Source organism: Lissotriton vulgaris, chromosome 5 (genome assembly GCF_964263255.1).
Source record: "Lissotriton vulgaris chromosome 5, aLisVul1.2, whole genome shotgun sequence".
NCBI lineage: Eukaryota > Metazoa > Chordata > Amphibia > Caudata > Salamandridae > Lissotriton > Lissotriton vulgaris.
This window is the reverse complement of record NC_141693.1, coordinates 267,252,498-267,269,051: the sequence shown is the minus strand read 5'-3', so window position 1 is coordinate 267,269,051 and position 16,554 is coordinate 267,252,498. Positions and strand designations below refer to the sequence as shown.

Below are 16,554 nucleotides of genomic sequence, written 5' to 3'. Positions count from 1 at the left end.
ACCCTACTCTCCTACAGGTGGGAATATTCATGTGCTTATGAATTTGATGAGGATACACCTGGAAGAGAACTAGGATTATAGGCAAGTAACTAATCCTTACACCCCTTCCCTTCCTTCAGGCTCCACCCTTATTTCCCTCTCCTTCCTCCTCTGCTCCAGACCACCTTGCAATCCTCCTGCAGAGAGGAGCAGTGAAGTTAGTGAAAGAACAGGAAAAAGGACAAGGATGCTAGTTTCGTTATTTCTTTGTACAGAGTAAGGATGACAGTCTGAGTACAATCCTTGGCCTCCAGGAGTTAAACTTCTTTCTCGAAAGGAGACGCTCAAAATGCTGACCCAACCCCAAGTGTTGCTAGTGTTCAACGCTGGAGCCTGGATGCTGTCACTCGACCTGCAAGGTGTGTATTTTCATATCCCCATTCTGCTGTCGCATCGTAAGTATCTACGTTTTGTGGTGGGTTCTACGCTTTACCAGTTTTCAGTACTCCCCTTCGACTGTAATTGCGGCTCACATCAGGAAGTCTAGCTTCTCCATTTTCCCGTACCTAGTTCACTGGCTAATCAAAGTTGGGTCACCGGAGGCGGGTGTTATTCCATCTGCGGTCAACAGTATCCCTACTGTTTGATCTGTGCATTGCGATCACCATGCCCAAATTTCACCTGAAGCCCTCCCAACAACTCCAGTTTGTAGGGTCAGAGGATTGCTGACATTCAGAAAAGTGTCCCTTCCTTCTAACAGGGTGCAACAGTTCCAGTCCTGAGGATTCCTCGGTCTGCTAGCTTCCTGCATTCTCCTTGTCATGCATGCATGTTGGCACATAAGGGCCCTGCTGAGGTGTTTCGGCAGACAGTGGGTACAGTACGGGGGAGACCTATCTGACTCCATTGTGATCTCCTGCAGCACTGTGGCTGAAGTGGCTGGGTAGGGGAATGAGGCAAACCTCAGCTGCAAGATGGCCTTCACTCCCCCTCCACCTGTGACTAAGGTTGTGACGAATGTCTCACTTTAGAGTGGAGAGCTCATCTGGAAGTTCTGAGCATGAGAGTCCTCTGGTCTCCAGAAGAACAGGTTCTTCACATTAGCTTGTTGGAACTGTAGGCGAATGGGCTGGTGCACAAGGCCTTCCTACCTTCCTTCCAAAGTTGGTCTGTCCAGATTTTGAACTTGACAGCAGTGTGGTACGTCGACAAGCAAGGGGGTCTGGTGTCACCTCCTTTGTCTGGTAGCATTGAGACTTTGGTCTTTGGCACACTGCCAAGGGTTCTGGGTAACAGTCAATTATCTACTGGGGTCTATGAATGTCAGAGCCAAAAGCCTGACCTGGTGTTACCCAGCTGATCATGAGTGACGACTTCTGAAAGAGTTAGTTCAAGACCTCTTCGCCCAGTAGGGCACTCCTCAGGTGGACCGGTTCACCTTCTTGGACAGTGTAAGTGCCAACAATTCTGTTTGCGCCAGTATTTGTTGAGGGGAGCATTGGGGGACATGTTTCAGTTGAAATGGAGTTTTCCACTGCACTATTCTTTTACCCCATACCCTTGGTTCCTCGAGTTCTGAGGAAGGTACACCAAAACCAGGCCCAAGTCATTTTCATCACCTTGGATTGGCCAAGAGGGTTGTGGTATGCAGACATTCTGCGCTTCTGCCCACGTTCTCCACTCAAGCTGCCACTCAGATTGGACCTACTGTTCCAGTCGGAGGGTATGGTACTGCACCCCAGTCTCCAAGGACCCCACCTACATGCCTGAAGATTGAACAGTGACATAAGAGCTCCTTTCAGCTGCCACAGGAAGTGGTTGACATAATTCTTTTGGCACGTCACCCCTCATCAAAATCGTCTTACTCTGGCAGACGGGGTCATTTTGATGCATGGTGCACGGACAACAGTGTTGGCTCTTTGCAGGCCAAGTTTACCCAGGTTCTACAATTTGCTCTCCCCCTTGCCCAGAGCGGTTGTGCAATTGGTACTATTAATGGGTATTTATTGCCATTGTCGGTATTCCTCTGTCTGACAGACCAGCCGCCTGTCTTCAAATCACAATCGTGATGAGTTTTCTGAAGAAATTAACAAATCTGTATCCTCCTAACCCCTTTGTTGTTCCCCAGTGGAACATTAGTTTAGTGTTAACTTTCAGTTTTTTCTATTAGCAATAACTTCAGCCTGACGGATGAAGGAGTTTCAGGCACTTAGGGCCGGATGTACAACCCGTTTTTGCATTGCGAACCCTTTTGAGCATGCAAAAACATGTTGGGCCATGCACAGAACCTATTTAGCAAATCGGAATTTTGCAATTGCGGTCACAAAACACTCGCAATTACCATCTACTTCAAGTAGGTGGTAATGCATTTGTAAATGGGAAGGGGTCCCCAGAGGACCCCTTCCCCTTTTTAAAATCATGCAAAATATTATTTTAAGGGCAGACAGTGGTCCCAGGGACCAATGTCTGCCCTTAAAAAATGAAGCAAAAACGTTTAATTTGTTTTACATTTCATTTCTTTTTAAATGCATCCTGTTTTCCTTTAAGGAAAACGGGCTTCATTAAAAAAAAAAAAAAAGCTGCTTTATTAAAAAGCAGTCCCAGGCATGGTGGTCTGCTGAGCCCAGCCGGCCACCATCCCTGGGAGGGCTGGCATTCACACTGGGCTCGCAAATTGCGAGATGCTCATGAGATTTGCAATGTGCGACCCCTTTGGGAATCGTAAAACAGTGTAAACACACTGTTGTACATTTCATTTATCACCTCGCAATTTGCGACTCGTCATACCTCGCAAATTGCATAGCGCTAAATGAAAGGATCGTACATCTGGCCCCTAGTTCCTGTCCACCTTTTACATCCTTTTACCCTGGCAAGTTGGTGTTGAGAAACAGGGCTGCTTTCCTGCCCACGGTGGGGTTACTCCATTCCATCTGTTGAAGTTGAAAGAGTTTTGTAAAGCGCTCTACTGCCAAGCTGTTTCTTGGCGCTGCAGAAAAACTGTCCTGAGGGAAGCAAGGGGAATTACGATGGATAGGCTCGGGAAAAGAGATAGGTTTTAAGTGCTATGCGAAAGTCCATGTAGGTAGAGATGGATCTGATAGCAAGAAGAAGTGTGTTCCAAAAGAGGGGGGCAAGAACGAAAAATCTGGATCCGCTATTTTTTTTCCTTCTATAGCGAGGAACGCTAAGGAGGAACTGGGTAGAGGAGCGAAGGCTTCTACCGGGCACATAGGCCCTGATCTTATATCTGATGAAGTCTGGAGCTGTGCCGGCTAGCGACCTAAAAGTTAGGCAGTCCATCTTGAATAATGAGCGTTCCTATATGGGGAGCCATTGAAGTGTCTTTAGCAGGGGAGTAATGTGATGCGATTTCGGAAGCCTGTAGATAAGGCAGGCCGCTTGGTTTTGGATGAGCTCCAAGCAACGGCGCTCGTATGCAGGAATACCAACATACAGGCCGTTGTCATAATCCAGGCGGGATAGAATCATTGCCAAGATGATAAGTTTGAGGGCTTCAACAGAGAAGTAACGGGACATTTTGCGGAAGGTTCTGAGGGATAGGAAGCAAGAAGAGACCACCAAGCTGATTTGAGGGCACATGGAAAGGTCTTGGCTGATTTTGAAGCCCAAGGTTTTCACAGAAGCAGAGGGAACGGGAGGGGAGCCGAAGGCTGGGGGCCAAAAAGCGGAAGTCCAGGGTTTAGAGGGACCACCGGTAAGAACCAGCTCCATCTTATCGGGGGTTCAATTTTAGTTGGTTGAGGTTCATCCAATTGTAGATGAATGTCAGGGTGGAATGGAACTTAAGAATAGAGTCAGGGGAGGAAGAAAGATTAAAAATAAGCTGAAGGTCATCGGCATAATTAAACACAGTGACCTCCATATCCTGTAACGCAACAATAAGAGGATATATGTAAAGATTGAAAAGGAGAGGAGAAAGAAACGAGCCTTGGGGCGCCCCACAGGAAACTAAACAAGAGGGGGAGGAAAAGCCTTCCAACGGAACGGCCTGGGTGTACGGCCCACTAAAAAGGAAGTAAGCCAGGCTAGCACTGGTCTCCGAACGCCGGCGCCCCCGACACGGTCGAGAAGAATGGAATAATCGACCGTGTCGAAGGCGACAGACAGATCGAGCAGGACCAGAGCCTGTGGGGAATTGATGTCGGCGCTTCTCCTGAGCTCATCCACCACGGAGAGAACAACGGATTCCGTGGAGTGTTCGGGGCAAAAGCCGGCCTGATGAGAGGCCAGGAGATGGTTGGCCTCAATGTAGGTGGAAAAACAAGACGTAATGTGACTCTCCAAGAGTTAGTTCATCACCCTTCCAACCTTTTATGCACTGCTTAATCCCACAAAGAAGGAGCAGTTGCAAAGATTGGATTCTAGACAGGCAGTCAACTACTACCTGAACTGTGCAAAGGACACACAACTGGATGACCAGCTCTTTGTAGGGTACTGAGATGGCAGAAATGCAAAGCAGTGCAGAAATGGAATCTTTCAAGGTGGATTATAATATACATTAAGGCCTGCTATGGGCTGGTCAATAAGCAACCTTAAGAAAGAATCAAGGTCCATCCTACCAGGGGTCAAAGCCACACTCCTGCCCTTGCTGGAAGAGTTCAAATTACAGAGATATGCAAGGCATCCAAGTGGGCATCTTTGAACACATTCATCAAGCATTACTGCTGGATTGGGAGTTGCGTTTGGATGGTAATTTTGCCAGACCCATCTACCCTCCTCCTATCTGGGTATGGCTATAGAATCTTTCTACAGGTGAGGAATCTGCAGGTAGAATTATCTATCAGTAGAAAAAGTTATTTACCTGCGGTACCAGTTTATCTGGTAGATACTCTACCTGCAGTTTCTTCACCAATGCTTCTGCTTCCCCGTTTGATGGATAGTCGTAAGGATATATTTTGGCACTGCACTATTCTGTCAATATCAACCAGTCCTCTCATCTCAAAGGCTGTTAAAAACAAGAAGGAAAATGGCATTCTTGGGCCTAAGTCATCGTAATATTGATCTGGCAACATCATCTGACACCTCTCCTGGCAACGATATGAAGCCAGGCCTCCGTACCAGCGACGTGTGAGCTTTGACATCTTGGGATCCAGTTTTACACCTGGAAATATTCTACAGGTGAAGAATTTGCAGGTAGATAGTGTACCCACCAGAAAGAATATTACTGTATTAAGCAGCTTTTTAGGTCTCGCCTGTCGATGCGCATGCGCATCGAGCAAGCGAGACTATTGCGAGTTATCCACTCTTTATCCAACTGCAAGGAATCGTGGCGATTCCTTGCAGTGCCCGTGACTTTTAAGGTCAATGCGCATGCGCATTGAGCTTATGCGCATGCGCATTGACCTTAAAAGTCACGGGCGCGTGCACGTCCGTCGTGTTTTACCCGCTCCGCCCCCTCCCGCCGTGTCGCATTTCTCCTCCCCCCTCCCCTCGCGCCGTGTCGCATTTCTCCTCCCCCCTCCCCTCTCTTCCCTCCGTCTTGCTTGTTTCACATTCATCACCTTTGCCTTGATAACGTCAACCTTTTCTCCCAACCATTATACAACTGCCGAGAATCTTTGCCCTGCATCCCACAGTTAACCACCGTCCCCCGGCATCACAATCACTCCCCGGCCCGCACTCCTTCGTGCCCTCACACCCGTCCCCGCTGACTCTTGTTTGGTCTCCATAGTAACCCCGGACGGCGGAAGCACCGCCGTTTGTCACAAAGCTCAGGCCCCGCACAGCCGGGTACACACACACACAGCACCCTTTGAGCACAGCGTAGACACGGACACCCTCAACCAAGCCCTACCCCATCACAACCCCCTTTATCCCCGGAAACAAGGCCCGGCATCCCCGCGCCCGGCGGTCCGAGATCCGGTTTCCCTTCGCGGCGTCGCCATGCTGCACTCACCCGCACTCCGGCCACAGGGGCCCCGGCCTCGTCCGTCACCTTGGGGGACATGGAAGCCCAGAGCAGCACCAGCCCCAGGAACGTGCCGATCACCAGCACACTGCGCAGGAGGAAGCCCACCTTCAGCCGCATCGTCCGCTGCCTGCCCTCTGCCCCACTCGCTCCCCCCGGCTCGCAGCCTCGCTGCCTCCTCCGCCCCTCGGCTCTTCCGGATTACAGTCCGCTCCTTCCCCCGGCTCTGCTGCTCCCGGTGCCCGGCCGCTCTGCTGCGCGTCTCCTGCAGCGGTGCTGCCCCCTGCTTGCTCTTCTGCATACGATAAACTTTTCCGTCAGTGTGTGATCCGCGCAGCGCCTTTCTCACCCCAGCCCGGATCTTTCTCGCCCTTCTCTAGGGCAGCACCTCCCCTCCTCCTCCTCCTGGTCCCTCGCAGATCAGGATGTGTTCCAGGAAGTCCCCTTGGGCTGCTCCACGTGGCTGATTTTGCTGTTCCTATGTTGTCACTGTGTTGTCAACCCTATGCGAGACCCCTCCACTAGACTGCCGCTGCGGTTCTGCTCGCCCCCTCCTAAAGCAAACAGATTAAATTGGTTAAGAAGGCGCCGGGTAGGCGCTGGAGGCAAACAAGGCGCTACCTGCCTCCTCGAGAAGAGCCCTGTTGACTGAGCGGCCAGGGCTCAGTGCAAGTCTGTCAGCGCCCGCCGCTCCTCCAGCCCTGCCCTCTCAACTACACGCGGATACGAACACAACCACGCACCCTCCAGCTCGGATTAGCCATAGTTTTAGCTGCTTAATCTCCCAACGTCCCTTCTCTTGTTTAAAGTTTCATCTCATACTGTCCACAACTATAGCTGCTTGCATGTCTGACAGGTGTAACAGTCATTACAGACCTTTTTACAGCAGGTGGTAGACGCTTGGTAACTCCCCACCCACCGTCATTTGAGGTATACGTACAAGTCCCGAATCTTGTCAACATTATGTGACCAAAAAGAGGGGGTTTCATGGTTTAAACTAGCCACTAATTAATATATTGGCGGCATCGCTGGAAATTCTATTACAAGTCCTTTGGCCCAATTAAGATCTTTACAAAACTAAATTTCTTTAACCCGGATCGAACGAATGGTTGTATTGGAGCAGATTAGGCTGCAGAGGTTTCATACTTGCCTCGCTCGACTGGTAGTTTAACTGGTCAGATGTAGAGTAATGTAAGTGATTTAATGAGGAATGTGCAATCGGAGTAATGAAGATTATCAGCAGGGCAACTGGAATTATGCAGCAGGAGAGGACCAAATTATGCTTCAGGGTTGACTAAATTGCAGCAAAAAAAAAATAATTATGCAGCACATTTTGTGTTGGTATTGATTACCTCATTATTTTGGCATTTTTACACATGTTGACACTGTGGGCCAAGGCTTCACCTTATTAGTTCCACTTTAACACCCAAATAAGAAATAAGCAACAGAAAGACCACTAAACCTTTGCGAAAGGCCTCCCACTCACCCTCACTCACCCTCACTCACCCACCCTCACTCACCCACCCTCACTCACCCACCCTCACCCACCCTCACCCACCCTCACCCACCCTCACCCACCCTCACTCACCCTCACTCACCCTCACTCACCCTCACTCACCCTCAACCCCTCACTCACTCACCCTCAACCCCTCACTCACTCACCCTCACTCACCCTCACTCACCCTCACCCTCACTCACCCTCAACCCCTCACTCACCCTCACTCACCCTCACTCACCCTCAACCCCTCACCCTCACTCACCCTCAACCCCTCACCCTCACTCACCCTCACTCACCCTCACTCACCCTCACTCACCCTCAACCCCTCACCTCACTCACCCTCAACCCCTCACCCACCCTCAACCCCTCACCCACCCTCAACCCCTCACCCTCACTCACCCTCAACCCCTCACCCTCAACCCCTCACCCTCAACCCCTCACCACCTCAGCCTCACCCTCACTCACCCTCAACCCCTCACCCTCACTCACCCTCACTCACCCTCACTCACCCTCACTCACCCTCAACCCCTCACCCTCACTCACCCTCACTCACCCTCAACCTCATGCTAAAGATTTACAAAAAAAAAAACCCATAAACAATTCTAAAAGCACTAACTCTAATGCTGCGAGACCTATTGCATTTCTAATGCTTGTTCTTATTGCTTTTCCGTCCTCACTGTTGTCTTTCACCAGAGCACTCAAACATTGGTACATACTTATTTGTACATTCTTATACTTATACTTATTTGTACATACTTATTTGGGCAGTACATACTGCCCAAATAAGCACTTTCTGCCAATTATTTCCTAGTGTTCGAGCCCCAATCACTGTGGCGGTTGGTGACTCTCAAAAATGCAGGGTCGTCGAGCCAGTGGCAGGCACTGTGATAAATCACAATTCCTTTAGGCTCACATTCCAAAGCTCTCAATCATTGCTTGTTAACAGATTTTAAAACAGGCCGTGACTGAGAGCTCTAGAATTAAGGCTGAGGCAATGCAGGGTACTCACAGTCTCTATCAGTGGGCCAAAAAAGAACAAATTAAAAAATGTACTTACCAAAGCTTCCTCATCAACTCAAATCCTCCTGGAGCCTTAGCCAACCCTCTTCCAATCCCAATGCTGCTCTCATGCTACAGATGAGCAGAATGAGAGCAGTGACAGGATTGGCTGGAGACGGCTGCCTCTACACTCCAGCAGGCATAAGGGGGCCTGTGCTTGCTCTCAACCCAGCTGTTTAAGGCAGCTAGGTGTGGAGGGTTACACTGCACATGTCAGGCTGGCTGTCACAAGACAGCCAGCCAAAGAGGCATGCGGATGGTAAACTGGGAGAGTGAACACCACTCCCCTGCTGCCAGTCAGCAGCTGCCCCATCCCTAAACACTGCTCGGGCTGAGAGCAGTGAAAAAATAAAATGGTAATTCATTTTATTACCATTTTATTTTACACTTTTGCTGCACTGGCAACAGGGGGGCGACACTCCTCTGCCCTAATGGAGGGGCCGCTCTACCCTCTCATCCATCTGTATCCCCTGCTGACATCAGTTTTGGAGCCTGATGTGTTATCTGCATTTAGATCAATAACTTCTTTGAATTAACCAGTAGTAGTGAGAAGCGTTATCTGTTTTTTTACTCTTATGTCCTTTTTTCTTTTTGCAGATCAAAGCTTGCCCGGAGGCGCACTGGACCCTTGAAGTACTGACAAGTCTACAACTCCTTCATTATGACCCTAATGCTCTCCTCCCACACTCATGTCTCCCTTTGTAATTCTTGATGGTTTCTCTTGTCTGTAAAACCTGTGGCGTTCTCTCTCTGCTCTCACCCTGTTCACTTGAGCTGAGGTGCTTTAATCGTAGCATGTCGCCAAACCAAACAAGAATAGAAGAAAGAACAAAAAATCCTTATCCACTCTCTGCAGCTTTTTTTTTTTTTTTTACAGATCTCTGCATTCCTTGCCCACTTTGTTCCTGCATCATAAAACTATTTGTATCTTAAGTGGAGTTTTTATCTTTTATGATTTTTATTTCCTGTAGAACTAAGATTCTATTATTTTTCTCCATCTCCCTCTCCAGCACCAACATCACCATGTTCAGATTTATAAACATATTCTTTCCATCTGTACTGCTTGGTTGCACAACTTGTGGGTGTCTAGTCAAATGTTGGTGCACTGGATGCTGTGCTAGTGGTGCAGTATTTTTTGGGTGACTGGGCAACATGTTGGGAACTTGGTATCATGTTATGGGGCATGAGAACCATGTCAGGAGTGTCTGCATCTTTTCGGTAACATGAGCATCCCTTAGGTGTCGTATTGGAGGTCTGAGTATCATGGTGGAAGTTTCCATGTTGGGCAGGGACCCAGAGCACCAGGTATGGTCCAACCCACAAATGTGTTGCCAAGACATCCTGCGAAAGGCTTTATAATAGCCTCATAGCAGCATGAATGTCTTCTAAAGATGAGGCATATCTTTGTTGTATAGATGATACTAACAATTAGTCTAATCTACATCCTTTTTAGCTATACTGAATTTTTGTGTGTGCACTCTTGTAAGAGTTCTGTATGAAGATGGTCAGAGCACAATCATCTGCTTCTTGCCAAGGTCCTGTGGCAGTGTTTGCTGTGTTGAGTTTATGATAGGGTGATTTCAGTAGCGTGCAGTGCACAGGACCACTGGTCTTTCTTCTCTTATCTGAGATACTGGCCTGTATCACTGAAACCTCCTCTGAAATTTGGCAGAACTCAGAGTGTGGTGACTAGGTAGCTCTGCAGCAAGTGTCCAGCTATGCACTCCTTCACTTACTGGTTGACTGACCAAATCTTTACTTCTCCTTCTTAAATTTGGAACATAACACTTATCAGGGTAGGTGGGAGATAACATGGTGCCTCAAGGGACCTGAATGTGTCTTCAGGGTTTCGGAGAAGTGTGCCAACCATACCCATTTTCAGTTCCACCTCGGACCATGTGTCTCCCGTCAGGGAAAATATTCTGTCCTTTATGCTCATGGCAATGCATATGTGCTTACCCACGTACCAGCATTGCAGGCATGATGAAGAGAGTGAGAGAGCTAGAGAGAGAAACATTTCACCCTTAGTTCCAGTATATCCAATATAATCCTTTACTTAAACTAAGAGCCCCCATATTATTCCTACTGACTTTTAGCCCTGCTGCCATTACCTCTTGTATTTCATATTCCCCTACCTGCCGTATATTTTATTTCCCTTAGACATTTTATATTCTATGCCCCACTACTATCTTATATAGGGCAAGGCATTTACTAGTTCTTGAGGGTTTGTGAATATATTTTTGAGTGCAAATGCATACATTTAACTGGGAAACGCAACAAGTTCATGACAAATGAGCTTCAAGCGGTCACGCTCTCATTTATAGGACAGGGTGCTTTTATACAGCTCACTATCACTGTGCCACATACCACCATCACACATACTCCCCTTTACATACATCTCTCGAACTCTCTTCCCTTCCAAAAGCAAATTCACCACCTATTTCTCTTTTTGCATTTATTCACCAAAGCTCTGTTGTTTTGAAATGCTAAGTGACGTAATCTTAGAAACATTTGAGCACGCACATTTATAACAATGGTCTTTACACATGAGAGGTGAAATAAGCGAACTACACAAAATCCAGAATCTGAATGATCAAAGCGTTGGTTGCTCAGCAAAACATCCACTTTATGGCCAAGACCTTCAGAGGGTGATGTAGGGAAACCCTCCTTTCATGGCTAAGGGTTGTTTAATGTTTCCCCTCATTGGGTTTTCTGTCCCTGCTTCGCTTCCGTCCTACTGTACTATCCGTGTACATAAGTGTTCTGGGAGCGTGGTACTAAGAAAGTGCCACTGACGCCCAATGTGCTGTGTTTGCTTCTGCTTTAAATCTTATTTTTGTGATCTTTGATTCTCTAAAGCAAACAATGAGTGGCCCTGCTTAGTGTTGTCCTCTGTCACAGCCTCCTTTGACACACACACACAGATCTCTTGAGGGGAGCACCCTATCACTCTCATAGTCCTTTTTCTGTTGCTAGTAGCTCATCCTGTTACAGCTGGTTGTAGGTCTGATGCAGAATAGAAAAGGCCCATTAAATGTGTGCTTGTAGAATTGAAACACAATTGTCTTTGCTTTGAGACAAGCTGCTACTGATTTTGGTATAGCAGGATGCGGTGGAGATGTGTGCTCTGAGAGCTTTCCAGGAATATGTAATTTAGTGATGAAGGAGGAATAAGTGAGACTTCAGGTACCTGAATAAACAGTTTGGTAGCAGAATATTCTTCTTGGATACTGTAGACAAGCACAGTATTTAAAAGTGTTAGAATGTGGAAAAGAGAGGCAGAAAAACAAGGCGACATTTCATGAGTTTAGCACGGATCGACAGACAGCAGGTACATTACTATAGGGCATTTTTGGACCTGCGGTGTAATTGACAGTTCCTGGGACTGGAAATATTCACTTTAGCTGTTCATGGCTTGAATTTGTGTGTTAACGTTTAATCCCTTTTTTGAACAATACAGCACTAGAGGTGAGGAGATGTCATCTAGGTTCAAATGTGAGCAAGACCCAGAGAACAAATTCAGTTTACATCTGTAGGTTTAAAAAAAAAAAAGAGGGCGGAAAATTAACAGCCAGCCTAATAGTCTTTCTCTGCCATCGAATTCCAGGTTTCTATACTATGCGCTTCGTAGGAACAGCTACCTAGATCTAGGAGAGGAGCAGTAGAAGCACAACCAATATCTTGAAGATAGTTTAATATTCAGCACACTTATTTTGCACTTAATGTTCAGGAATCATGCATACATACACTTGGCATTGATCGTGTTATCAGCAATGTTTGTAGCCTGGGAGAGAGTCTGATTTCGCAGTTCATTTTCCATTACATTGTAACACATCAGGGGGCAAAAATCCAACTGAGCATGTGTTCTGAAACTGAATCTGTGCAGCCTTTAACACAAGCACAGGGGAAAGCGATGCCATCAGGTCTACAGAGCATATGTTGTTAGCCTGATATCAGGGCTAACCAAACCCACCAAGAATATATATCGAGAGAAATCCTGACCAGCCCATTTTGGTGTCTGTTAAGTAATGTGCCATTAAGCACTCCAAATGACCAGACCAGGGCCTGATGTGTTTGACCCTGCAGATAATATGTAGATAGATATGTGACAAGGGCTTTCCAAATCAGCAAGGATATGTTCCGATATGAAACAGCGTTTCCAACAATCAGTCACTGGGGTTGAGTCGAATAACAAGGCCAGTCAACCAAGCCACTGAGAATTGCTTTTCACAAGGAGCCACCTAACCAATGATAATGTATTCTCAGTTAGATGTAAGATCCAGTCAATGTGTATGGAGCCAAAAAGGACAATCCGACTTGAGGAGTTTCCAGAAACAGATGCAGGCCTATCAATTGGGCATGTTATTCTGAGCTGAAAGGGAGGAATCCGCCAACTCACTGCGCATGTTTCTGAAACTGGGTACCAGGGGCCAATCATCCCACTGACCGTCTTCCGGAACAGGATGCCAGGGGCCAGCCAACCCACTGACTGTTTCCAAAGCTGATGCGCCACGGGCGAGATATCCCACAACCTAGTTTCCAGAGCTGTATGCCAGAGGCCAACCATCCTACTGAGCATGTTTCTGGATCTGTTTGCCAGGGGCTAAACAACCCACTGAGCAAGTTTTCAGAACTTTGTGTAAGGTTCCTTCCAAATCCCATGAGCATGTCTGTCTGGAGACATAAATGTAAGTATGTAAGGGGGGAAAATATTGCATTTCTAGTTGGATTTGGCATTTTCCTTGGCTCGTGCCATGCCTTTTCCCAGTCCCAGCATGTCACATTTTAGTTTTACATCTGACAGTCTAATTATCATTGCCTACTGAAGCTTGTTTGCTGAGTCCTACTAAACTTGATTGCAGTTATCAATTTGAGGTACAGTTGAATTCAGCACTCTGTCTTCAATACCTGTGGAAATATTGCCTCGTTTTAATGCTATAGGTTAGTTAGGTGAAAGATTCTTTTAGGCTCACTCTTTCAGTTTATATTTCCTCTGCTAGCTTCATTCCTTATTTGTAACCCATGTACCCAGCAGAATAATGCTCTGCCAATGCACCGTTTCCTTTCACACCAATCCATTTCCTTTCAAACTATGTTTTTTTCTTTTCCTGTATTCTGCATGAATATCATCTGCTCTCACGTGGTTTCTCTTAGGATGTTTCTAATTCAAGCCAATTAATGACAAACTTTAGGAGTGAGGGTCTTGCAAGGGCATATTTGTAAAAACCTATCACCAGACGACCTTTAACCTCTGTAACATAGATAACCGGCTGGTCCATTCTACGAAGGACAAGTCTCTGAAATAGTGTGCAGGATTCATCTGTACTTCTGTATAACAGTAGGTGGCTGAGTGTTTGTTATAGGGAACTTTAATTAAAGAAGATTAATCTATATCTCTTTTGCCCATTATCTGACAAGCAAGGGTATCCATGTCAATTCTTGTGGGAATTTTTTTAAAGCATCCCTGTAGGCCAATAAAGCAGCCAACTCTCTCTTTGAAGGCCTTGAACTTTAGATGCAGCCTGTCACTTTTCAAGTCACAAAACAATCTTGGCTATTTTGTTTTTTTAATGCTGCGGTGATATATACATATACTGTAGAGGTATTACTAAACAGTGTTTCTCCTGCAATCTAGAGGTGTTACACATAATTAGTTGATAATCACCAGAGTTGTCCTTCTCTTGCTGTCCAGCAGAGGTGGAAGATGCATGTTACAAATATTGTAAAATATTCTGCCCAGATTCGGCTGACGTGTACATCTGATGCTCTGCACGACTAAAAGAGGCTTTTTTATACGGATCCACTTTTGCTGATAATAGTAGCTGTCCAGCAGGACTCAAATATGCATGCAATAAATCATACAACGTGCACTGTTCAGATTTCATTTTTTTCATTCTTTCTCTTCTGTTTCATCTTTCATTTTCCCAGATCATTGTCTGTTAATTAACAGGGATGAACAAGAGGTGCAAGGTGGGGGTCGGAGTACCTACAAGTATCACACATGAGTCTTTGACCCACTATTTTAGAGATTTGGCTCTAATTTCAGTTCGTTTTGAAAGACACCACCGTTTTCACATGCTGTATTTTGACACGACTTACAATTTGCTATATTGAAGGTACTACAAGAAGTGTACTATCCACTCTTGTTCTATCCAGGTTGCCCTTGCTCACCTCCTTCCACTTTCAGTCTGCCACTGCTGCTTTGAATAAGGCTTAAATTAACAGTTGTGTTCACAGAGGTAGCTAGTGCCTGGTGTAAACTGCAGCTGTGTTTCTGAACATTCCATCACTTCTGCCTAAAATATAGATACTTACCCCCGCTTCAAGATATGAACTTAGAGTCCTTCCGGTGTGCACGTTTTTAACAATGATACAACTAGTTTTGGTTTTAGAGATAATGCACTTTATTAATTTTATCTATTTATAGAGAGTTGACAATAGATAATTACTGACATCCCGTGAGAGGATTTGTTACTGACAGCCTAGCAGCTCCTAAGAAGAGCACAGAGAAGGTGAAAGGGCACAAATCAAAGGCATTCAGACACTGTTGCTGCTATACTGATATCTTGAAAGATATTTCTTTGTTGAAACTTTTGTAATACATATTTATTTTATCAGAAACCTTTTACATAAGGAAGGAAAATGTGCTTTCTTCTGTTTTTCTCTCTCTGGGACTCTGTATTTTATTAGTGCTACCTTTCTTCCCCATTGCCTATTTTTTGATTTTAATATGTTTTTTAATACAGATTTACCGTGCAGAAGGAAAGGTCTACAGCTGCTGAATGTATTGTTAACTGGGTTTAAACCTTCTCTACTTGCATTTTTTTCATTGTGTCCCACTCTTGTGCCTGATGTGCATTCTCCACATACTGCATTGTAACGTAGTAACCACCATCGACTAATCATATGAAGAGGTAATAAGACATTTGTTCCAAATGCCATTCCTGAATCCCCAGCTTGCTCATAATTAAAGTGAGTTTGAGCTGCCTTCGTGTACACCCTAAGTGTATGGTCTCCCAACAGAAGAGTGCTTGAAATGTTTTCTATTCTTTGCAGTTTTTTGGTGATATAATGCAAACTGCATACCTTGAATCTGGACTTATTTTCTGGATTTGGGATTCTGGAATAAATGCACAGGATCATCCCTTCTTGGGTGTGTGTGCAAGGGTAATGCAGTGCTGCATGCTGTTGGGTCGCCAACCAATGTGTTAAATATGAACTTTCAAAGTGGTTAAGTCCATATATACAGCTGCGTCTGGTGTTACAAGGTGGTGAGAGGTGGCATATATTTTGGCATCCAAGTCCTCAGATCTACCTGGTAATCCTGATTGAATTATTTGAAATAGGAGGATTTCGGTGAAGGCTGGAATGGTCTTTGGAGAAATATCTTTGTGAAGTTATATAGGGATTCTTTGATAAGTCAGTGCTATTTACCTTTGGTAAGGAGGAATGAATATCAAAGTATTTAATTCTGATGGAATTTACCCAAATTAACTGTTTTTTTGGTGACTGCACTCAAACATACAGGGCACTAATCCCTAAGTCAATGGGAACGTCTGGGCACTATATATGTCTAATGGGCACTTCTGAGGTGTGTTCCGCATGTCTTGTGATTTAATGCATATATTTAACTTCCCAGCTCCATTTCCATGTTTTATTTTGTAAATATATGATGTTTGGGGCTTGAGTATACAAAATGTAAATATATTTCATGTATTTGTACTAATTCTAATCCATTTGCTGTATAGCATAGGTGTGCAATGCAGATTTGATCTAACTGTGTATGGTAAACTTGCACCACTCAACTGTTAAGCCAATAAAGGATCAACCAGTGCATTAGCAGTTTATCCCTTTGTCTGGTCTCTTTTTTTCTACTAGTCTAAACGAAGATGATGTAATGTTGATCTGAAGGGGGCTGGGTCATACAAGGTTGTCACAATAACCCTGACTCTGTAAATTATTGAAATTTGGGTTAATTATGTGCACTATTACTATATTGGATATATTGGAAATTCAACCATTATGACCCACATTTGCATCAAACCTAGACACTCCTTGTCTAATCTTTTTGATAGAGATTTTTAACCAC

The 16,554-nt window shown here is 45.5% G+C and overlaps 1 protein-coding gene across 13 annotated transcripts in view; it reads left to right on the top strand.

Moving 5' to 3' along the window:
• KIF1B (kinesin family member 1B) overlaps positions 1-16,312 on the top strand; it is a 1,388,545-nt gene extending 1,372,233 nt beyond the window's left edge. For 12 of the 13 annotated variants that reach the window (XM_086921359.1, XM_086921355.1, XM_086921353.1 and 9 more), the window contains one exon: positions 9,063-9,398. In XM_086921359.1, the coding sequence (XP_086777485.1) occupies positions 9,063-9,105 (43 nt within the window). In that variant the 3' untranslated portion in view covers positions 9,106-9,398. Of the gene's footprint in view, positions 1-9,062 lie in introns of all 13 variants that reach the window. The other variant, XM_086921360.1, reaches the window with a different exon arrangement.
• The last annotated feature ends 242 nt before the right edge of the window (positions 16,313-16,554 follow it).